The sequence below is a fragment of the Python bivittatus genome, unplaced genomic scaffold (genome assembly GCF_059951505.1).
Source record: "Python bivittatus isolate LINGU-HERP-01145 unplaced genomic scaffold, Pbiv_v1 ctg000840_np1212, whole genome shotgun sequence".
Classification (NCBI taxonomy): Eukaryota; Metazoa; Chordata; class Lepidosauria; order Squamata; family Pythonidae; genus Python; species Python bivittatus.
The window spans coordinates 9,861,355-9,885,866 of NW_028277113.1; the positions used below are offsets into that span (position 1 = coordinate 9,861,355).

The following is a 24,512-nucleotide window of genomic DNA, read 5'->3' on the forward strand; positions in this document are numbered from 1 at the left end:
TAAGATGTGTGGACTTCAACTCCCAGAATTCCCCTGGCTGGGGAATTCTGGGAGTTGAAGTCCACACATTTTAAATTTGCCAAGTTTGAGAAACACTGTTCTAATAGGAACAATGAGTAAAATACTTATCAAATGCTCTAACATTAGAATCAGCAAATGAAGAACAGAAATCTTTGATGGTAATCTTATTTCTTCGTTGGCTCGTTAGCTGCCACTCGTTGGGATTTTGGTGTTATGTGTCTTTTTTAAAAAATTAAATCTACAGCTATTCTGACCCCCACACCGTGATTATATCTTCATTATTATGAACCCATGAAGAGGAAGTGGGTTTAAAGGGGAAAAGAAATGGTGTAGCTGAAATAGTTCCATTTTGCAGCCACTCTAGCCTCCAGTTTTTATGTTCAGAGGCCAGTAAGGAAGATTAACTTCAAAGTAATTTCTCACTTTAGAACCCAACAACAAACCTTGTGCACAAAGTGTGGTTACCCAAGATCCAGGTTCAAATCATACATTAAGTTTTTAAATAACATGATTTTTTACATCTGATGTTCATGAGCATAGTTTAGAGCAGGGATAGACAACCTGATGTCTTCTAGATGTATGGTACTCCAGATTCAACTCATCACTACAGCTGGCTGGAGCTGACAGCAGTTGAAGTCGAAAACATCTGGAGGGCACTAAATTGCCTTCCCCTAACTTGAGTTGTAAGAACAAGCCTCTGAATCAGAAACTCCCTCTCCTTTACTTCTTCAATATGGCACTTCCATTTTTAAATTAAACGCAGCGTGCCACTACATTTAAGACTAACAATCTGTAATTACTCTTAAGCTGGATGGGTTCATTGATCACATTAAAAATAAATGCATCACATTATAGCTTAGCATTATATATGAACTGAGCCTTGAAAAAGGCATGTTCAAAATGTGAGTTTTTATTCTGTCTTGATTGCAAAATCATGGTTTAAATTAAATAAGGTTATCCATTTCTGAGTTTTCCAGCACAGGAAACAGATGTGTCCCATCTCCTCATCATGCCATACTGAAGAAGGAGACAGGGAAATATGCAAAGCCATGACTAGACTGGGAGGAGAACAAACCTATGCCAAAATGGAACCCCTGTCATAGTTATCTACTTGTGGTTTTTCCCCCTAAAGATAAGAACCAAATCATCTAATCTGAACATCCAGACTTGAATAACAAACTTCTTTCCCTCAACAACCAGTACATATAACAAATATTGGAAGAAAAACTAAGTTACCTAAGGTAAGGAGCATTAGAATTGCCACTGTCATCCAATCCATATAGCGAATCTGCACGTAGACCATCTGCAACAAACAGTACTAAGCGTTGGGCAGGGGGTGGCAGCAGAATCTGATGAGGAGTCATTCCATGGACCAAAGGAGAGGTGAAGTAAATGTCAAAAATGGAGATCAGGAACACACAATGTACCAGAACACCAGCAGTTATAAACATTTGCATATTCATGGTGATTAGTTGTCATCGAGGATGTCAACAAGGAATCCAACGCTAAAAAAATCAAAGTAATTATAGGTCAGTCAAGCAGGAAATCATTGTATCCTAAGTTGACAAATGCTATTGATTCACAAATAGCTAACAATATCTGACTCAAATTAGAGCATACAGGGCAAGGCTGCCTCTCCATGCAAAATGGCTGTGCAATCACAAGCATGCAATGACAGTCAAGAAGCGTAGGAAGCTTGCAAACATGTCTGCTTTAACCATTCAAAAAGAGTTTTTTATGCATTCCCTCACATTGCCAAGTACATCTTTCAAAAGACTTACACAGCCTTAACACCAACACATATGCAGAGTCACCTACATGTATTAAGCCAGTGTTTCTCAAACTTTTTTCTCTCAGGACCCCTTCTCATGTTTAAAAATTATCAAGGGCCCCAAAGAAGCATTTGTTTTTATGGGTTATATTTATCAATATTTACCATATTAAAAATTAAAATTGGTGCATTTGCTGCCACTACTGCTTCTCAGAATTGTTTCAGGGGATCTTAATACTGTATTATTTTTCAACATAGGCTGGCAAATAATTCTGATTTTGTGGACCCCTGAGAGGGACTTGGGGGACCCCCAGGGGTCCTAAGAACACACTTTAAGAAATATTTTATTAAGCAATGAAGTAACTAATTAATTTTAAAACTTGAGCTTAATTGCCTTATTTAGTTTTTATTATTAAATAATAATAGGCACCCAAAGCAATTAACATCTAAAATAAAACATAAACATTATAAAACTAATAAAACACAATTAACGTAATCAGAAGAAGCAGCGTTTAACTTCTTTCCTGAAAGCATAAAAAGTAGGAGCTAACAAAACTCCTGGGGAAACACATTTGGGAGCAACTACACAGCTTTTCCCGCACAACCAATTGATGGATCACTAAAAGCACATGTTTCTTTATGAGGATTTCTCTTACCCATCTTAGTGCCTGGGCAGATTCATATCAAGATGAGCAATCCATCCAACAGCCAAGCCCTAAATTATTTAAGGCTATAAAAGTAACCGTGATGGAATGGACTTATGAAGGCCATGCTCAGGGAGATAAGCATGTTCTTAGCCCCCAACAGGAGCGTGGGAAGTTCAAGAAGATGAGGCTGGCACCTCCCTAAGGAATTCACGGTGTTGTGGCTGGCTGGCTTGGGAACTAGGGTTCAGTCTGGTGAGATTCTGTCTTGAGGTGGAAACTAATAAACGCAACAGAACTGTATTTGCATTGTCTCGTGGAGTTCTTTGGGCTGAACCTGACAGTAACAGATGAAATGTATAATGAAGGAAGCCATATCAGAAACATTTATTTTTGCTTTGCTGTGCTTTGATGTAATTTTGCAGGAGTGCATACAATCTCCAGATCTTTTCTTTCCTTTAATTTTTCAGGTTGCCAGATGCTGAGTTGCCGGAAGAAGGAAGAAACAGGAAGTTGATATCTAACAATAAGCTAAAATAGCTAATGCAGGCTGACCATAGATTGTCATAAGGGGCAAGAAGAACTAAAATGCCCACACAGGCAGACAGCTGTAGCCATATCAGTAGAAAAAGAAGGCAAAAGGAGAACATCAGAACTTCTGTATACTGTACAAAGAAAAATGGTGAAGTATTAATGGGAAAGATGTGTTGAAGTAAAAGAGATGATGCTGCATCCTAAAGATTTGAAGGAGAGAGCCAGTCAAAGAGGGAGAAGACTCATAGCCTTTCTGGAAGCAAATAGCCTGTGGCTTCCTTTTTTGTTCAACACCCTTTCTCTACGCAGCACTGCCCTGAATAGATCAATGAAGCACCAAATGGTGAAACAAATAACAAACTGATGAAGTTTCAGGAGAAGATTCTAAGAACTTTTCCTCGTTGCTGCTTCTCCCCTTTTCCCATCTCCCTCTCTTTCTCTCCTTGTCCTTCCTTAGATAAGGAGGCTGAATCTTTTAACTCTATCCCAATTTTAAATGCTTAATTTTGTAACCTTACTGAACTATGCAAAAAAACAAAAGAACTCAATCTGGTCTGATTATTAAGCTGCAGGCATATAGTTTATTCAAATAACATAAAAGGGGCATAATCTAGGCATGCAAGCAGCATGGCCACGCTGACAGTATGGAGACAGTGTGTGTGTGTGAGTAGGAACTAATCCATGTGGGTAGGAAACTGGTGGGCCCCATTCAGAGGCTACTGGTCCTTCAGGGGCAGCAATATTTCAGTGAGACGTGAGCAGTCCCCAGTTAATGACAGAAGACCAGCAGTCTCTTGGCGCAAATGATAAATCCCAAGGGCATGAAATCCATGGTTCCCAGTAAGATGGCAAATCCACAGTCCTTATGTGATTAGAGATGTGTAGAGAACAATTGGTAGTCCTTAGCAGGCAGAAGATTTTCAGACCCTTAGGAAATGATATGAAAGAAAATGGACAAAAATGCAATTACAACCTGAGTCTAAGTTAGGCATAACACTGTACTCATGAAACAACTGGCAATCAATATATGTCTTTCAATACAGGCATACAGTAACATGATTCTGAATTCATGTACCAATTGCATTTTCCACCAACTGAAACTCTCAAAGCATCTTCAAGATATCAAACTAATAGGTAACAACGTACACACTGAGTCATCCATCCCTGAACTACGAAGGCCAGGTCTCCATTAGCTTACTCTCCAAAATGCCATTTGGGGCTTCTGTAGTTCAGATTCTGGGCTGCATCCCTGAGGCACAGTCCTGACCTCTACAAAAGCTGACAAGCCACTTTGGATCAGAGCTAAATGCTGACCCTACTTCCCTCAAGCCGCCAATTCAAGACACAGGTTGCAGCTTTTTGGGCTGTGAATCAAGTGCCAGAGGTGGCAACAGAATGAAAAACAAGCAGCGGGTCAGGCAGCTCTCCCGAGGCAACTCCATTATTGCTTGACAAAGAGGCATCTATTTCTCCCCGTAAAGCTACAGGCTAATAAACTGGTGGGAAAATATTTGGCTGCAGCCTTCCGTTGAATCAGGTCCCTTTAAATTGAATAAAAATGTCAACATAATTAGCCAAAATGCATGCCTAGTTTTCCCCAAAGCCACTCCATTTAATGCTGCATCTCTTTAGAAATGTTTAGCTCACAAAGCTAAGGTGCTGAGGCTGCCTTTTTTTTAAAGGTCAAAATATAAATCTTTATAAAATATGCCACCATTCACTATCCATTTCTATTTATGTTTTCAATAAGGAAGAAACATCTACAAAGCATTTGTCAGATAAGCAGGATAAACTGATGAAAGGGTATATATAAAGCATCCAAACAAGTCACTAAAAGTATTTTAGTCATCTTTTTCAAAAAGCCATGCTCCAATGAGCATGTTAGGCCTGCTATATATAATTTAAAAGAATCAATTGAAAATGTATTTTCAAGAAACAGAAAATACCATAGTATGCATATTGCTAAGAACCGTGATTAGCAGCTATTTCTCTAGGTGGCAGGTTTAAAAAATATCACGTATTATTTAATCCATATTGTCAGGGAGATATGAAACAATTCATTTATAAATAAACAGAAACCAGGCAGGAATGTCGCCTCAGAATTTTGTGTTGAAATACTAAATTGATACTACTATATTGTTCAATCTCCCTTGCATGTTAACCACATTCTAACGCTCCACACATTTTGCTGGAATGACCTTCTAAATTATATATAAACACACATTAGGATCTGATACCTTGAATGTTAAAAAATAATTGCAGAATATTCAAGACTCATGCACTCTGCTCACATCCTCAATAAGATAAATGAACATGAATACATTTGCATGATATATGTGATCTGTCATAATATATTTGATAAGATAAATTTTGGATGCCTTTTCATTTAAATGTGTTTGGGTAACTCATATAATCTGCTCAAAATAGCTTCCAGTTAAGACTTTCACTGATTATTTTGCATTAGAATAATAAATGTCGTCTGCTTTAAATTGTAAATGCAGTTAAGTAATTCAGAAAACCCAAGGCAAAAAGCTTCTTGAGAATTAAATATTCCATTAATATCACTTGACTTATCAAGACAAGTCTCTGCATCAGCAATCCCCCTGCAAAATCTCCAGGAGAAGAATATGATTTATTGGCTTGTAGGTCATGAAGCATCAGTGCCATCTTTAAGATCTACTCTTCTGAACTTCTTGTTAAGCTTTCCAGATGTCAGCTTAGGAAACTCTGAGGAAACAGGGTACCCTACCTAGCAAGACCTGCAATACTCTCAAAAGCCATTGACTCAAAATATGATTTAGATCACCACATCATTCATTTCAGTAGATCTGAATCCCTATTTCAGACATTCCAAAGCAGGTATATCCTCCACATGTATTCAACCTACCATTCCAATGGTCCTACCTACTATCCAACTGGGACTGAGATTAGAAGAGTAGGAGGGCACCTGGCTGGGCGAGGCTACTGTCTAACATAAGGTTATTTTGTTTTGTCTACTTACTACTCAGAACAGGAATTCAGATCAAAATAGTTTTATATGAAGTAGTACAGTTCACATTTTAGAAGCAACATTTTAACACATTTTATTGAACTGAACAAAGATGATATCTAAATATAAAGTTCAACAAAAATATAAAATAAATAAGAAAAAAAATATACAAGAGCCCATTAATTGTTGCACCTTGGAATTACAAAATAATTATGTGCCATCAAGTTAGCATTGACTGCTAGCAACAGCTTAAGTAGACTTTTCCAGGATGGTTTGACCCCAGCCTGACCCTTCAGATCCCCCATAAGTCCCTTTTCACACATCCTTAACAATGTCTCTGATTCCATTGCACAATTCCTCTGGTTCTCTATCAAGGAGATTCAAGATTTAAAAGCAACTTGTGATGTGCTTCCTGAAAATGGTGGGTATATGCTCAAGATAATATTGTGGATGCTGGTTGACTTTGTTCTCCTTTAGCGTAACTTAGAACTTGTACATGAACAGTTCATCATCTGTTCCACAGTCATCCCCTAACCACCTCTTTGCTCTTATAACTTAGCTCTTCCACCTCCTTCTACCAATAATACAGTCAACCTTATCTGTGTGGTCCATTTGGAGATGTCTATGTATATAGCTGTCATTTTGTGGAGTCCTTGGGGTTCTCTGAGCTTGGTTCTTTTCTTGCAAACGTTTCATTATCTGGCTAGGAAACATCTTCAGTGCTAAAATGGGATGGGGTTTGCTCTCTATTTATGTGCTGTGGCCTGCCTTGCCAGTGCTGGTAAGGGTAGGGATTTGTTTTGCTCCTCTGGTAGTTCTTTGATTAGTTCTTTAACATGTTTGCAGGAAAAGAACCAAGCTCAGATAACCCCAAGGACTCCACAGTTCAACCCTGAGCTACACATATTCACCTCTATTGGTGCTGCCATTTTGTTTAAAGAATATATTTGTAGCTCCTCAATATAGCTGCCTGTTTGCTTTAGCTGGGAAGCTGTGATGGCCTTCACATCTCAAGTGACTGCTGGGAGTGTATACTCTTGGCATACATTCTTGGAGTTTTTTCCTCATCTCTCCCAGGAACAGCCCTCAACACAATGAGGCAGCATTGCAGGAATTGGGGAGGGATAGACATAATTTTTAGTACATACGAAACAGATTTAAAACATTTATTAAGCTGCAAACAAATGTCTTGACTCCAAGTGACTATATGGTCAGGTCCATGCAGTTTTCTTGGCAACATTTCAGAACTGGCTGAGAGAGAGGGACTGCCCAAAGTTACTCAGTTGTCTTTCGTGACTAAGGGAGGACTAGAACTTGGATCTCCCTCCTCCCAGCCTAAACCCCCTAAGCAAACTGCTCTCCTTTTGGACCTAGATCCTCTAATATTGGAAGGCAGATACCAATCAATATTTAAACAGTCACTCCTAAAGAAATTACCCTCTATATGTTTTTCTCCCTTACATTTACTCTCTTTGGGATACGAACAAGCTAATTCAGTTTTTCAAGAGCAGATACTGGACAAGGAGTGATAGGCTGATTTAAGGAGGGTGCCAAATCTCTGTTCTGTTACCAATCATAGATACGCTGCAGGATAGCAACAGGAAATTAATAAATAGTAACAGTAACAGTGCCCCAGTAAAATTACTTTTCCAAAGGGAGAAGCCACTGTCCAGTACATATCAGGTCATATAGTATTTAACAGAGCAATGGCACAAGGGAAAAAACTATTCCAATGTCTAGATGTTTTAACATATGGTGCTCTGTAGCACCGTCCTGAAGGAAGAAGTTGGAACAGATTATATCCAGGATGAGAAGAGTCTGCAGATATCCTCTCTGCCCTCCTTTTGACCCTCACAGCATATAGTTCTTCTATAGAAGGCAGGCAGGTTGCACTCACAAGGTCAAGCCTATCTTCATTCATTACTCTCAGATTATAATCCTTCCTTAACGTATAAAGTCACTATGCTCTGTGCGGCAATGTATAAAATCCATCAGATATTGATTGCTTGCAAGAGCCAGGAGATCATTCCTATATTTTTATATACCCCATATTGAATTTTTACTTCACAGTTGTACAACTTTGTGTTAAATTAATAAGAATTTCTATCCATAGATCCTTGTGTTATAATGTTATAGCACTGTATTAGTAATGTGAGCTTTTAGGTGTTTTTAATATTGTACATCTTTTAGGTTTGATTGCTATTATGAGAACAGCTGTAATTCTTAACTACTTTTATGCTATCTTATACTAGTCTATGACTGAAATAAAGATCTGATTTGGAATTCTTTCCAAGTCTTTACCAGACATAGGCATGCAAGGCACCAGTATTTTCTTCTAAAAAAATACTGAATTGGGTGTTTGTGGAAAGTTGTGTGTGCTTCCATCCTACCCTCATGTTATGTTTGTGGGTATATGGGCACAGGAAGCCTGGAGTGGGCTGCATACAGGTAGACCTCACTTACTGACTGCCTCGTTCAGCAACCATTTCAAGTTACAATGGAGCTGAAAAAATAACTTTATGACCAATGGCCACATTTATGACCTTCACAGCATCCCTCAGTCACATGAACACCATTACAATCAGTACGGGTTGACCTGTGCCTGACCTGTGGTCTTTCTCTCCCCCTCCCCCCACAGAGAGGAGAGATTGAAGAGGAAGGTTTTACAAGAGAATAAACAGGCACACAATAGGGAATACACATTGAAAGGAATGCAGTGTCACGTGATTTCCCATTTAGTGACCATTTCACTTAACAACAGAGTTGCTGGTCCATTTAGAAATTGTAGTTGCTAAACGAGGACTTCCTGTATTTTCTGATCTAAGTCATGTGACCAGATGGGAGCTTAAAAGAGGTCTGTTCTGATAAAAGACTGTTCTGTTGATTTTCAGTGAGTTCATATGGTTGTTCCAACCCTGTTGGGCTGAAAAAAATAACAACAGCATGTTCAATGAGCTTTCTTAGAAAGTATGTTTTAGGGACTTCCAGGGGAGTAAAGGCAGATTGAAGACAGCTCCATTTTTGCAGAGCTGATAGCTGCAGCAGATAAGAGGAGCCAGCAAAGGAGCCAGCTCTTCGGAACCACCTCCAGACAAAGGAGATGACTGGATCACTCACAAGTACTCCTTACAGAGGCTCCCTGTGAAGAGATCGCAAATTAGCAATCCCCAGCAGGTTAGCACTCTGGGAGTCATGGGAAACATTGAGCCGAAGCTGCAGTTTGGAGCCTTCAAAAGGAAACTAGATTCACATATACTTCCTCTTTTAATTGACAAAGGAAACTACTTATAATCAATTTATTTGAAAATTTAAAACTTTCTGAAGGGCAAATTGCTGCACATCAGGAGAATTTCCTTCTATCCTTGAAGAAAGAAGATTCAAGTAAGTTTAAAGATTAAAAAGATCAAAATTAATTTTTGAAACAGCAAAAGACAGTTTATAATGTTGAATGTGGACAATTATGGGGCCAAACGGATTTGAAAGAATAGTTTTTATGGACTGTTTTAAATTTTATAAAAATACAGCTGATGATTTTGGAATTAACTGTAAGAATCCTTGCTGTGGGAAAGTTTTAACTTTGAAAATAAACAAAAGATAAGATTGGGCTTTGAAGGTTAACTAGAGTGAACCAGAGAGAAGGAGAAGATTCTTACTAACATAATTATTTTACTATGGAAGAATTTAAGTCAGCTTGGAAACAATGTGTTCAGGATTTATTTTCCAAAATTTTTGACACTTTCAAAGTGGAGCTAACAGAGGTTATAGAAGAAGAAAAGATTCTATTGGGTAAAACAGAGGCTGAGGATGATTTGAATAAGGATCTTAAAATGGACTTTAAAAAAGTGCCAGACTATAAAAAAGATATGGAAGACATGGAAAAAGATGTTGTGGATTTGAAAAGGGACTTATAAATAATTGACTATAAGAGTGACATGGAGAAAGAAGCTGCACTGGACCTACAAATTATGCTGGTTGATGTTTTAATAATTAAAGGAGCCATCCAGATTATAAATCAGAAGAGTGACTCTGAGAGTTATCTTATTTTGGATTCACAGAAGAGAAGTATTAAATTTCTGAAGTTGTTCCTGAAAACAGGGAGAAAATGATAAGAGATCATCATGTGGGACTTTATTTGAAGAAACAACTGAAGATCAAGCCTCTTAAAAAGAAGAAAAAGGAATTCAAAGTGGACTTATTTGATCAGGGTTAAATTGTATAAGTTGTGATTTTGGGCTGTTATTATTGGAATCTTTTTATCAGGACTGTAAGATGAGAATTTAAATATTTTTTTCATATGGGGATAAACTTTCTATGTCCTATTTGTTAGAGAAAGTTATAAGTTAGAATCTAAAAGGGACCTACTTGATTTAATTTGATATATATGTTGTTATTATTATTGGTATTTTTATGTCTATGGGGATAAATATTTTATGTTTTACTTATAAGAGAAAGTTGTAAGTCAAAATGCATAATGGATTTATTTTTCTAAGGTTATATAGGTTATTATTACTGGTATGCTTAATGCTTTTGCTGAGTGAGTGTGAGGCCCAGCCCAAGAACAACGGTGAAACAGTCAAGTAAAGTTCCTTTATTTGCTTACACCTTATAGACAGAATCTTGCCAGACTAAATCTATACTACTGCAACAAGTGGATCTACCCTGGGAGATTCTAGGGAGTGGCTATCCTGAATCTCTTTCGTTTCCCACGCTCCTGCTAAGGACTGTATTGTCTTTTGACTCGTTTCCCCTCCTGGTACGCACCCCCCCTTCCTGATAGCCATGATCTCTCACATCACCCTCCTCTTCGTAGATACATTCCATCATAGTGAGATTAATTGATGAATTTTTTATAATTTGGCTATTGTTAAGGGATGAGAAATAGGAAGAAGAGGGTTTTTTTCCTGTAATACTAGAGAAGGTGTTAAGTTACTGCAAATGTTTATACTTGTTTGGAGAGAGGGGGGAATCACTTTTTATATGTCTTTTCTTTTCTCTCTTTATTTCTCTTTTTCTTTTTTGTTTGTAAATCTTTTTTAGTTCTGTATTAGCTTTGATCTATGTAAAACTTTAATAAAATATTATTTTAAAAAAAGAAAGCATGTTTTAGAAGTATAGCTTGAAAGTGTGTTTAATGACTGAACAGACAATGGCCAATAGGTAATGACAGGCACAGAATTACCTAGTTCTCAAACTATGGGTCGTGACCCCATGAGAGATTGCATCCCGCTCTCAGAATCAGTGCATATGGCTGATAGGGAACAGAGGTGCAGCCTGGTTGCCATTTGTCCTACAGATTTTTTTCATGGTGGGAAACAGATATGGGGATCAACTGACACATGAAGCACAAAGCAACCATCTCCAGGAGGGTTTGATGTTTTGTGTGAATGGAACCAAGATACAAAACCAGCACTTTAGCCCTATCTAAGAGGACTGAAAGATGGGTGGATAGCGTAGTGTGCTTCCTGCCTACTCAACTTTTACAGCTCCCTAAATTTCAAGAATCTCTGATCTTGCTAAATACAGGTAGTCCTCACTTAACGATGGCAACTGGGACCAGAATTTCTGTCACTAAGCGACAGAATCATAAAGCATGATATCACATGACTGCATTGCTTAGCAACGGCAGTTCCAGCAATTCTCGCACTTCAAGTTGCCATCATTAAGTGAATCCTGCACTGTCATTAAGAGTGACGTCACATGGTTACCATTTGTGACTTCCTGACAGCTTCCCCATAGACATTGCTTGTTGGAAGCCGGCAATGAAGATTGCAAGTGGTGATCATGCACCATGGGGACGCTGCGACAGCCAGAACTTCAAAGACTTCATAAGTTCGGATGTTCACTGAAGGAGTGGTAGTTAAGTGAGGACCATCTGTAATAATATGTCTAAGTTAAACAATCATTAAGGAGGCATATTTTAACCATAATTTGAAATCATGATTGCTCAGAGGCTTACTCTACATGCCACAATCCAGCATTACATTTGAGCTAGGTGAGTGGATAGGGAGAGTCAATCCATATTTATTTTCCTCTGACTTCCAGATAAGAGATGGGAAGTTGAAGCAGCTGCAAATATAGCTTACTTTACTGCTGCTGTTCCATTTCTATCAGTCTTAAATGTGAAAGGGGGCCTAAGCTTTCCCTCACTCCAACTCTGGTGGCACCATACCATTTTTAAAAAAATAGAGTTGACTGGCCAGCCACAATAAAAATGACTGCAATAACAACCAAAATGGAGGTTAATTAGATTATATCTGACTACAACTTGTTGTATCTCCTATTGCTAAATCATAGTGCCAGATTTGGTTTCCTATGTAATGCAGACAATCATAGCATGAAATAATCCAGTATTGAAACACCAAGAGATAATCGAAAATGGCATAATAACATGGCCGAATATGTTGGAACATGTAGTTCAATATTTTTTATTTTCTTTATATAAGCAAGTGTCTCAAATAACTCTGTTGTTTGTGTTGAACACCACTAGAGGATAGAACTGACATTTTTTAAAAAAATTTAGCTGCAGAACATAGACAAACACTGGAACTCTAAAGTTGCATGAAATACTATAATTTAGAAATGAGAAAAATTTCTATTACTCATTTGGTCGTTAATGTCTGCTATGGTTAATGTCTGCTGTGATTAGCAAACAAGTTAGTGTAATTTAACCCCAATGACATCCACCCTACCACTTCAACTCCATGTTCCAGTGTTCCCCAATTAATTAGAAAACCTCTGTTTTTAAAGTGTTTATGGAAGCTCTGGCAGCGTTCTCACATCATACTCAGCCAAGAGTCAGCCTTCCAGCATTTCTTTTGTGGCTTCTACAGCCACTCCAGATTAAGTGAGGTCAAAAAGTTTAACCCTTCTCCTCAAGGCTCAACTACAACTCTGCTGATTGAAGTATTGGCTGAAACAAACTTGGGGAGGTGAATCTCTAGCCCAGATAGTTATGACAGACTGATAACAATCTTCTTAGAAGAAACAAATAATGGATGATCTGGATCATTGTGGCCTCAACCTCCAGTTGGTATCCATACTAGGCATGGATGAAGTCTGGAGAGAGCTCAAGCAGAGAATTTTAAATCTTGATTTACAAAGAAACAGAACGAACACTTCTCATCTTTGCTACAATGAGCTCACACTCTCTCCTTTTACAATTCCCCATTATCTATATCATTTATTAGTCCCCTCTCACAGGATGCCTTTCACACTGGCAGCTGTCTCTTCAATGATACTGTTGAGTAGATACAATGGTATTCCTGACCAAGAGCATCTGTATATTTGCTCAGACTTTGAAATGGAGAGAGTAGCACAAGTGCTTCTGAAATGTCCTATCTACTACTTTTGGAGGACACAGTTAACCTGCCCTCTAATTACAAACTGTTCAGATTGCTCTGATATAATTGTATGCTGCCTATTGGATGGCCAGGATCAGGAAGTCTTTAGAATGGTAGCCAAATTTTGTACCATCCCTATGATAATTAGACATTTTTGAACCTGATTGCTTCCCCAAGTTATCTACTGGAGGCATGAATGAGCTTTTATTGGAGTCTGATTAATACATTTTTAACTTCTGTGTGTTGGGTTTATGACTGTTTATTTCAATAAACTTCAAACTGGGGGCAGAGATGTTAAAAGACAAAACGTATAAATTTCACATTTTAAATTCTCAACCCTTCCCAAAAGTATCTCAGCCCTGTAGGGCAGCTTTTGAGCTGCCAGAAATTGCATGCTAAACTATGCATTACTAAACTATTCTCCAAGCTATAATTTGCTTGACTACAGTTTAGATAAACCGTAATGAACTAGGTTCATACAGCATGCTAAACCTAAACCACAGTAAACACAACCACAAAGGCCGAGATCATGCAACTTCCTAAGCCCAAACCAAACATGTTTTTGAAGTATGTGCTTTAATTTTTTTATTAGCACTCTGAGATATACCAATTGGATTCTCATTTAAAAAAGGCTGCGTTCATACAAGTTCAGCCATGTTTGTTAACCATAGTTTGCAAAATAAACTACAGTAGGCTTGATTTACAAAACACAATAAACATAAACCACAGTGACAACAGTCTCATTATATCCTAGGCCACAAGCAAGCAAATCCTATTTTGGCTTTGCTTCTGCAACCCAGCCATAGAAAGAAATTGCTTGGTTGCAGTACCTAGCTAAGCTCGGATGAACTTAAAACAACAACAACAACAAAGTAGGCAGAATTGGATCCAGAGGGTACTTGGACAGGAGACCATGGGAAATCCCATGCTGTATAATAGGCTGGGGAATCAAGAAAACGTTATGGCAAGAGGCAGTGGCACACTACTTCCATATTGTTACCAAGAAAAATGGCACCAAACACCAAGCTTTATTAGAGACGTGAGTCCATGCACACACACACAAATGATTGCTTCAAATTTTCTTAACACTAGCGATCTGATATAGTGACAATACATTAGGGTCTGTCTACAGTAGGGTATGGCTTATCATGTGGTTGGCATGCTTAAACACACAGGTACCACAATGGTTGCAAGCCACTGACATGGGCATACCCAGCCCTGCTTTCTACCCAGATCAAAACCTAGCTGAGCCCGAACGCCCACTGCAGAGAACGGAAGCATCAGGAAACAGGACATCCGACATCCCTTCAAGAAGCCACCCCTTATTTATGTTGCTTACCTCGCTCATTCCACCGGGTACTGCGAGGAGGGTCGTTTCCCTGGAAACTTCTGCTGACCGAGAAAAAATGACCTCCGCCACACTCGGCAGACACGACGTGGGCGGGAAAAGTGCAGAAACCAACGCGCGCGCCAACTTCTTGCAAATTATCCCCTCTCAGTCAAAACCACGTACGCCTTCAGCAACGTCACAGCTCCCATATCGCGAGAACTGTCAGAGTATCGCGATATCTTTGGTAGCAGTGGTAAACTCGGGAAATTCCGAGCCGAATCGCTCTCCCGTGCGGTGCTTTTCTCCTACGCTAAGCGCCGCTTACACCTGAGCAGATTCCAACGGTGCTTAAACTACAACTTCCAAAGTTCCCGGCCAGCATGCCATCAGATGGGAATTCTGAGAGTTCAAAACTCAAGTAAGGCATCAGATAGTGGGAAGTAATCGATCTAGAGCAGGGTTCCTCAACCCTGGCAACTTTAAGACGGGTGGACTTCAACTCCCAGAATTCCCCAACCAGCAAGGCTGGCTGGGGAATTCTGGGAGTTGAAGTCCACGCATCTTAAAGTTGCCAACGTTGAGAAACACTGCTCTAGAGTAAAGGCAGGAAACCTTAGAATATGTTTGGACTGCAGTTCCCATCAGTCCTGGTAGCATGTTTAATAGCACAAGTTCCTCATCCCTCCTTTCACGGGATATGATCTGTGTACTGGGCTGTTATAGAATAAAAAAACCGCACACGTTTGCCTTCTGACCCGTTTGAGGTGGAGAGGGAGGAAGTTTCAAGGTCGAAAGAGGTTATAACTTAACTAGAATCACCCTTTGGCTTGAGTATATTTCCTTCTCATTAGAAAATTCAGTATCGAAATGTCACGATAGGGAAGAGAAGATCATTTTATTTATTTTTTTATTGCAAGGCACCCAACTCTATATTCTTTTAAGAATTCTGAGCACTGTATTTGCTGCTAATGGTTTTTTTTATTTTTGCAGCAACACAAAACTAGACCTAGAGCTTTCATAAACTGCTCTTTAATTCTGCTTCACCAATAGGTTCACAACCACATGACATATATTGTTATAAGCTATTCATTTTCATCCTGCTGTACTAAGAGTGGGCTCCATTATAGGGTTGTTTAAACCTCTGGTCCTGAATTGTAAGGGAATGTTATAAAGTATGTTGTCTGAGCTATAATCTCTAGCCCATGGAAAAAAATAAATAAATAAGGATTATATTTCTGCAGGACAATTTTGAAATGTTTAAAGCTTTTTTTAACAAAAGGAAAACACCGATCCTGTGTCATTCAAATCGTTTTCCACTCCTAGCGACCACACAGATAGAGCGTCATAGAGAAAATCTATCCCTAACCTGGTCTTTCGGGTCTTAAAGGAAAACTGACTTATTAAGAATAGGGATTTCTGCAGTAATTTTCATCTTCATTCATTGCGGGAGGGAGATTACACTATTTCCTAATCTGCTGCCATAACAGACTTCTGCAGTTTTCTACAATCGCTTGGAGGCAGCCGTCCATTTAGCAGCACAAACCGGGGTGTGGGTGGGAATGGCGCCATAAGGGCCCAAAGACCCTCATCTTCGAACATCCATCTACAACTGCCGGAGTCCAGCAGTCCCGAAGCCCGCCCGTTTCTTCAGGAACCGGAAACGCGCTGCAGAGGATCTCGCGAGAGTTCGTACGCGGAAATCGAGTTCCGAAAGACAGGAGGCGCACGGGCGAGCGCGGGGGATTGGTGGGTCGCTGCTCGCTGCTGTGGTAACAGGGTTCGGCTGGGGCGCTTGCTCGTAAGAGCGCGGCTCTGGGGGAATTCCTCTTCTCCCAAGATGGCGGTGGCGGGGGGCGGGGGAGTGAACCCCTTCCTCAGTGACTCTGAAGAGTCCGAGCCGGAGGAGACCAGGCCGGGGGGCAGCAGCAGCAGCGACCCCGGCGGCTCGGGCGCCCCGCTCCCCGTCTCTTCCTCCACCTCCTCTTCGCCACCCCTTCAGCAGCAACTGTTGCCGCCGCCCGTGCAGGCCGAGGAACCGCCCCGGGTGCCTGTGGATGCTTTAGCGGCTCAGCTGCTGCGCGACCAGTTCGTGTTGACGGCGCTGGAATTGCACACGGAGCTTCTGGAGAGCGGCCGGGAGCTGCCTCGCCTGCGTGACTATTTTTCCAATCCTGGCAACTTCGAGCGACAAAGTGGGGGCGGCACCGGAGCCCTGGCACCGACTCCTTCCGCCTCAGTAGCCCCAGGGATAATATCGATGGTCGGAGGCGGTAAGGAGCCTGGCGCCGGACAGCTCCGTAAGTGGATAGCCGTGCTTAACAAAGGGAGGATTAGAAGGATTCTCTTTCCGCTTGCCAGGCTTCAGCCCTTGGTTGACCTTGGCTTGGGTGTATTTTCAGTGAATTCCCTTATTTGGGGTCGGAGCATTTGTAAATCTTCATAGAAAAGAGGCAGGGATCTCCCGTGTTCTATCGTGGCGTTCACGAAGAAACGCCCAGATGGTTCGCTTGATTGCATTACTAGCACCAGTACCCGTTCTTGAAAAAGATGGTGTGACTTAGCTCAAAGCATTTAATGGGAAGACAGGCCTTTTTTTTTTTTTTACGTGATTGTGCTGAATGGTTTTGAGACTGCAGTCACTTACCTAGAGAGAAGTAAATCACATTGAGTTAAGTACCAAGTATGAACTTACAATATTGATCACTTAGATGACAGAGTTTGTAAGTGCTGTCTATTGGGTATCTGTGTGGCCTTTTCTATTGTCTTATGGCATGACTTTTTAGGGCCACAATGGATTGAATAGTACAGTATAAGTTTAAGGGTTTTTGGTAATTCACACATCACCATAGAAAGGTATAGTAGTCACTTCTGTGGTGTCTGATGATTTGATAAGCGAAATTAATTATTGCTGTCTCATATAGTTATTGTATATATGTATATACAATAACTTTCACCTTTGTCACAAACATTTCAATTCAGAGACATGTTTGGGAGAGACTCTGGGAACTACTTCTAAGAAGTCATTGCATGAACTTGTTATGCATGCTTGTACTAAGCCATAATGAGTCCAGCCAGTTGTGACTTAGTGAACAAACTGGGACTAACAATGTGATTGATGGTGATGATATGCCATCAAGTCAGTATTGACTCTTAGCAAGCACATAAATAGATTTTTCTCCATGATGATCTGTCCTCAGTCTAGTCCTTCAGGTCTTCTGGTGGTGGACCCATTGCCACTGTAAACATGTCCATCCATCTTGCTGCTGGTTGTTCTCTTTTTCTCTTCCTTTGGATTGTTCTCAGCATTATAGACTTCTCGAGAGAGCTTGGTCATGTATAGTGTGCCCAATATGTGATAATTTGAACCTGGTCATTTGTGCCACAAGTGAGAACTCTGGACTGATTGGATCAGTTGTTCATTTGTTTGTTTTCTTGTCTATCCCTGATATTTTCAGGATCTTTGCTAACACCAAAGTTCAAAAGTGTCAGTAGTATAGTGCAGTATGTAAAAATAGCTGAGTTTTGAATCAGCTGGTGTTTTTCTGATTCTTCTTGCCATTTGCAATTTAATAGAAACTATAAAGGCGTAACTAAAGAAGCAGCAGTTTTAAAAATCTGTACTAAACAGTTGGCCAAATAAAAATATTATGTTGATACACTGCATTAATTTTACCTCTTGTTCCTTCAGAGGCAACATCCTGAAATATCAATGAGCGTACATGTTTTGTTTTACAATAATGGTATAGCTAATGCTAAGATACTGGATTGGATCATGGAAGTTTCACTGAAAATGTGTGTCTTGTATATATTGCTTTTAGCTTCAGATTGTGGGAGGATGTTTGGACATTTTTCAATAAATCCTGCTCAACTACAATATAAGAGTAGTAAGAAATGGTTCCACGTAAGCTCCCTCTGCATCTTTTCAAGTTTCAGTACCATGATATTTAATTCAGCTACATTGGTAAGACCACACCCAGTCAATCCTGAGTGATTAAAAAAAACCCAAACTAAGCAAGGTCATTTCTAGTTTGTATTGGAAGGGAGATTATGAAGAAATCTACACTGGGAAGTCAACAGCATATTCCATTAGATGACAAATGTCTGTAATAACATCAAGTCAGGGAAGACTTTATATAAGTGATGCCATATAAATGCTTTTAAGAAACATGAACTACCAAGAAATCATCATTGTACAGCAAGACACGTAGAATATTTAAGCATTTCTGCAGTTTAAAAGTAGTGAGTTGAGAGAGAGGACAGTGTTTTGTGATTCTATTGAGAAGATTCCATAAATCCACATGTACATGCCCAAACATCTGTAACAGCCAGGATTACTCCCTTGCTAGAATTTTTGCAAAATGTCTCTATGAAGAATAATTTTGGTTCTTCTTTACTTCAATCACATTAGTAAAAATAAAGAGCATTTCAGTGTTCACAAATCACATGAAACCATAATGTAGTTTCATTTAATTTTGATTTAGACATTTTATTTTCTGAGCCATAATATATGGATTACCATATGTTGTGACTTATTTAGCAAACTAGGTCAGCCCAATGTCTGATACTGAAAAGATACTGGGATCACATTTTTACAAGAATACTGTACATGTGACTAGTCTATTTGCACAGGCAATGTAAGGCCAGCCAACTCACCTTCTCCCTTCTGTGAATTGAAAAACTGCAGCCTAAAATCTCCTAGTTAGCAAAACATAGGCTTTAAATATACTGCTTACTGGCACTGCTTATATGAGCATTTCTTAGCTCATAGAGCTGGTAGTAAATTTTCAAAGCTAATTTTAATATTGTATGAGGAGAATTGTATAAGAAGAACCTAATCTAGTATTGTATTAGAAAAAGGCATTTTTCTTAAGGCAGGGCTACAGAGCATGTGGTGTATGTTGTACTTGTGATATTTACTTTTGTGGGGTTTTTTTAGTATCTAAAGATGTGTGATTTGATGCCCTGTGATTTTTCAATAGCATATAATTATCAATTATTTTGTGAAGCAGTTATGTGACAGAACTCATGAGATGGCCAACTGTGGTATTGTGATACATTTTTAGTTTAATTTTATAGTTTCTTAAGCTTTTTGTTAGCTTAATATTGGTGTTAGTGAAAATTGGTAAGATTTTATTCTTAAGTACTTGCTATTACCATAAATACCAAGGACTTTGATTATTGCTTAATAATTTGGGTAATATAAATTAGGGATGCCATCAAGCATATTCACTGTACAGTTTGTTTTATAGCTTGTAATAATGTATGAACACAGTGACCATTAACATGTCACCAAAGAATCCTGGAGCTCTCAGCCCTAGCCAGCCACTTTCCGTATATAGAACTTATGCGTGGAGTAAAAGACTCCAGAATTGCTTGCTGGTCCTTCCCTGTTGTTCTGCATAGCAGAACTATATCCGATCACTATATCCCTTAGATATCTTTGCATTGATGTGGACATCTACATAGCAAATATTTATATGAAGGCTCACCTAATTGCTCCCCTGCTCTTCCATCAGATTTCTAATAACATTTGGTAAAACCCTTCTGACAAATGTTATCTTTAGGTATTAGCCAAAATTATATTTATCATACCTTTTTAACCTGTGTATTCTATTGTTATTTGCTAAGGCTATTAAGAAATAAAGTAGCAAGAAAGCTGAAGGAAAAAGAGTTAGAAAAATTGGCCAAATTTCCTTGTTTCTCCTGCTGTGCAAGCTTGTGCTTAACTGAACAATGGTTCACTAAATTAACACAATTGACCAAGTTTAGATAACATGCTAATCCATAGATTTAACTACATGGGCTAAAGTGTTTGGCTAATTTGGGGGTTCAGAAAGTTGTGTTTACACAGCCCATTCTTTAGGCTGCTTCCCTCTGCTGTCTCTTCACTGGTGATTGTGTAAATTGTTTAGCTATTGGTCATAATTAACTGATCTTGTTAATGGTTCACCACTAATTTCAGTTGAAGGACTCAGAAAATGTATTTCAGAGTGGAAACTCCAAAGCCTGGATTTCTCCTCTGAAGAAATCCAAAAAACTTCATTTGTCATCTTAGTAAAATAGAGTATATTTATATTCATTAGACATGCTTCATATTTTCATTTCCAGCATGTAATAAAAAAATTACATTGTAAGTGAGGAAATGATTGCAGCTCATAAAACAGAAATGAAATGGAAACCAGAGGATTTGATGTAATTACTCAAAGAGCTGGAGCAGTTATCCTATGTAATTTGGTCATTCAAGAGTGCTTGTCAATGTACTAGTACTTCAGAACTGTGATTAGGTAAAGCTGTAAACATATTGGCACTTAAATGACTTTAATCTTGAACAAAATTTATGTCAGATGCAAATACTTTTAGCAGCATACACCAAGGTTTTAATATTAAGTTAGCACAGTTAAAATTTTATTTTGTAATTGTATTCTTTAACTCTTCCTTCCAAAGAACAATAAGAAGGCTGATATTAGACTACATTTCTTAAGGTTGCATAATTCAAAGACAGGCCTTTATTTAAATGCATTACAACATAGTATTTCAAAAGTGATTTTAGACAAAATAGCTACCACACCCATGTAAGCCTGAATGTTTTTGTTATTACATATTCATCTTCTGTAGCTAGTTTTAATTTTATAATCCCCTTGAGTCTTTACTGCAAAATAGCATCAGGAAAAGCATGCTACTGGAATTCTTTCCAACATTTGAATAATAACTCTGCTATAAGTCACGTGATCAGGAAAGAGGAGAGAGTTTAGAGTGGAGGAGTCTGCAACATGCTGAACTTCTAAGTGTTTGATAATTAAGGAATTCATCTTTTTCGTTATACCTTAACCTTTATACAAACATTAAATTTGCAGATTTTTTTGCCAAGACACTTATCATAAAGTCACATGTAAATCAGCCTGTAGTGAGCAGTAACTAATCCAGCTGACAAGTTGTTACTCATCTTGTGATGATAGAGGTAAATAATAGTCATAGCACAAGTCTAGCAGTTAGTAGAGTACTGTATTGTTTCCATTCAGGAAAAAATAGAGTACTGCAACTGCCCTCTGCTGATTTTTTTGAAGTGGGGACTGGCAGAATACTTGTGTGTTCATTCTTAGGGAAATAGCAACCCTTAGCAATTTTGTCCTCTGCGCACAGATAGGTGAAAAACAGAGTGTACAGTAATGACAGTTGAATGCTCTCTCTGATGGATGTCTACTACAGTGTACATGTTCCCATATTTCTGGTGAGGGATAAACTGCTCAAATTTAGTCACTTAGTGCTTTTTTATAAGTCTTAATTATAATATTGGAGGTAGGTCCGTTCAGTCTTGTATTTTTTTTGTCTGGGACAAATTCTTAAATAAAAGTATTTTGAATTCAGTTATTATAAATTGGTTGTGTTCCCCACAACAGTGGTTTATGTTTTTTGTTTGGAAGGCTTTACCACAGCCAGGGGCCATATGGCCCCCTGGTGGCCACAGGATATTTCAAGGGGGCCACGGATGAAAAACATGTAACAAGGGGGCACTGCACATGCTGAGGGCTACAGAAAAGCAGTGTATTATAATGTAAATACTGTCTTTTTGAAGCCAGAAAATGCAGCAGTTACTGTCCCACGTCCGTATCTGGTGTTGGGATCTGGGCAGGGGACCACAGGGGAAAAACAAAGTCAGAAAGGGGCCACGGATGAAAAAAGACTGAGAAACACTGGGGTATACCAACTAAATACTTGCACATGTATTACTTCCGTTTGTACTGGCAATGTTGAGTAGAATTTCAGTATGATAAAATGGAAATATTCTGTATAAAAATAGGCTAGAGGGGAAAATATACTACAGACATGGATTGCATTCTTGGAATATTAAACTTTTGTTTATATTTTACTTAATGTTACAGTCATGAACAATTTGCTTCTGCTAACTAGCATATTATTTTTCAGAACTGAAATTATTTCTAGAATATGTAAAGCAACAGGTATGTTGCTGTAGGTGTGTAGAATTACAAAAGTTCAGGATGGATTGCCAAAATAACCTGTTCTACCTGTAGACCAAGAAGATGAAAGCTGGAATACTGTCCATATTTCCCAACACCTGTTAAGGAGCCATAATGCTAATATCAGAGAACCACTGGATAGAAACTATTACCAGAAGTAGGTTAGATGAATGTCTACCATGCCTATATCTGGTTATTCCCTGGCATATCCTGCTTTTTAACTCTCAAATCAGTCCGACCAGTTCTTGAATGCCCAAGAGCTTGCCATGCTGAGGTGGCAGATCCACAAAGGGGGAGGAGGCTTCCAAGAGAGGAGTAATTCACATGTGTGCTCCTCATTAAGTCTCAGACTTACACTTGCAACCTGTGATTGTTGCCCATTCCCTCTGGCCATGGCTGCAGCCATGCCAACTCTGTGATCAAAATGAAGCATCATGTCTATGAGTTTGACAGCAACTGTCTGTCTTCTCAAAGCCTCGCTTTAACCCCCGCAATCATGACCACTCCCTCTGTGAAAGTCATGTTTTGGGCATCTTTCTGCAGAAAGAAAGAGCAAGTCAGTGGAGAATAGATCAGTAGTGGCCTTAAAGGACAGCGTTGCAGGGTAATAACCTAGCATTTCCTGATCCAGGGAGGCTTCCACTGGAGAAGTGCATCTTCAGTGCCAGAGTACAATGCTAGAGAAATCCAGTAAGTATAGAACATGTTCCTGATTTTAGGAGTTCTTAGAAAAGCCCTATGGGTGGATCAGGCCCTGATATTACGTCCTTTGCCCACTAGGTACACAGCCTCCAATCACAGGGATGGCATTTAACCAGTTCATAAGTTTAAAAAAGTAAGAAATCAAGATCTATAGAGGCTACATAGAAGCATAGTCTACAAAGACAGGAAATTTAGTATATAAGACTATTCCAATAGGGAATCATGGTGTAAGCACAGAGAGCAGAAGTGTCTGAAAAAATGTCTTCTGTTGCCTTTTCATGGCCTTTCCTGGCCCAGTTGCTATTGCAGGAACAGGAGCCTGAGACCCCACTAGTCCATTATAACAATGAGCAGGTATAATCCTCTCCTTCCCTCCAGAAGCAAGAGGTTCTCAGCCTATTGCCATGGAAGTGGAAGAAAGAGAAGTAAGACTTGAACCATATTTCTGTGTTTTTTTTTAATGTATGTATGTATGTATATATATGGCTTGCATCTTACACTTTTCTTTTGCTGGATTTCCTCATTAACAGTTTTTGCATTGTCTGCAATAAAACAGGAGCTGCATTGGAAATAGAAATAAGCCTGACAACACCTATCCCTCCCATGGGGCTTGCCTTGTTACCCTCATGCTGTGCTGCCTTTCCAGCCTTTGCTCATCTATACTGCAGAGTTGTCTAGGGCTCAGAAGGCTGTGGCTTAGAATTAAGGGTCAGAGCTGATGCATTCAAAGTAGATTGAGGGTTTACTATTGTGTTTGTCTCCACTCTCTCTGAACACAATAGTTCCACAGGATCTATGTCTTTGTCTTCAAACATCTCCTCTTGTGGGGAGGGGAAGGAGGAGATACCCAGTGCAACCATGACATAAAGTAGTAGCTCTGGGTAGCCAGCTAAAAGCCTCCAGGAAACCTCTGAGCAGGGCACCGTACCAGAAGCCTTGATGCGTTGCCTTCAGCATCTGGCGACAAGAGGTAGACTTCACTTCAAGATTTAATCTCTCTGCCATGTCTAATAGCTTTCTTGTACTAGCAAGGAAAAGGGCTTCACATGACTTTTTATACAAGACTGGGGTTGGGAACTTTGTGCATTAGTGAATCAAAAGAAAATGTGTTCCTAAGCTATGTATTCTATATTCTATAAGGGTTTATGTTGCTGTCTTATTGCCTGAACTTACAGTGCTTTCAGTGTTACCATGATGTGTTGTAA

The 24,512-nt window shown here is 39.2% G+C and overlaps 2 protein-coding genes across 7 annotated transcripts in view; one reads left to right on the forward strand and one right to left on the reverse strand.

The window, feature by feature from the left end:
* The window catches only part of PIGN (phosphatidylinositol glycan anchor biosynthesis class N), a 177,400-nt gene extending 162,586 nt beyond the window's left edge, over window positions 1–14,814 (reverse strand). For all 4 annotated transcript variants that reach the window (XR_015794051.1, XM_088130849.1, XM_088130848.1 and 1 more), the window contains exons 1-2: window positions 14,639–14,814; window positions 1,258–1,526 (exon numbers count right to left, since the gene is read on the reverse strand). Coding sequence is in view for 3 of the 4 variants with exons in the window: in XM_088130849.1 (XP_087986975.1) it covers window positions 1,258–1,484 (227 nt within the window). In the remaining variant the exon portion in view is untranslated. The remainder of the gene's footprint in view (window positions 1–1,257; window positions 1,527–14,638) is intronic.
* Window positions 14,815–16,317: 1,503 nt separating this feature from the next.
* Window positions 16,318–24,512, forward strand: part of RELCH (RAB11 binding and LisH domain, coiled-coil and HEAT repeat containing) — a 67,998-nt gene continuing 59,803 nt past the window's right edge. For 2 of the 3 annotated variants that reach the window (XM_025167729.2, XM_025167732.2), the window contains exon 1: window positions 16,319–16,926. In XM_025167729.2, the coding sequence (XP_025023497.2) occupies window positions 16,467–16,926 (460 nt within the window). In that variant the 5' untranslated portion in view covers window positions 16,319–16,466. Of the gene's footprint in view, window positions 16,927–24,512 lie in introns of all 3 variants that reach the window. The other variant, XR_015793907.1, reaches the window with a different exon arrangement.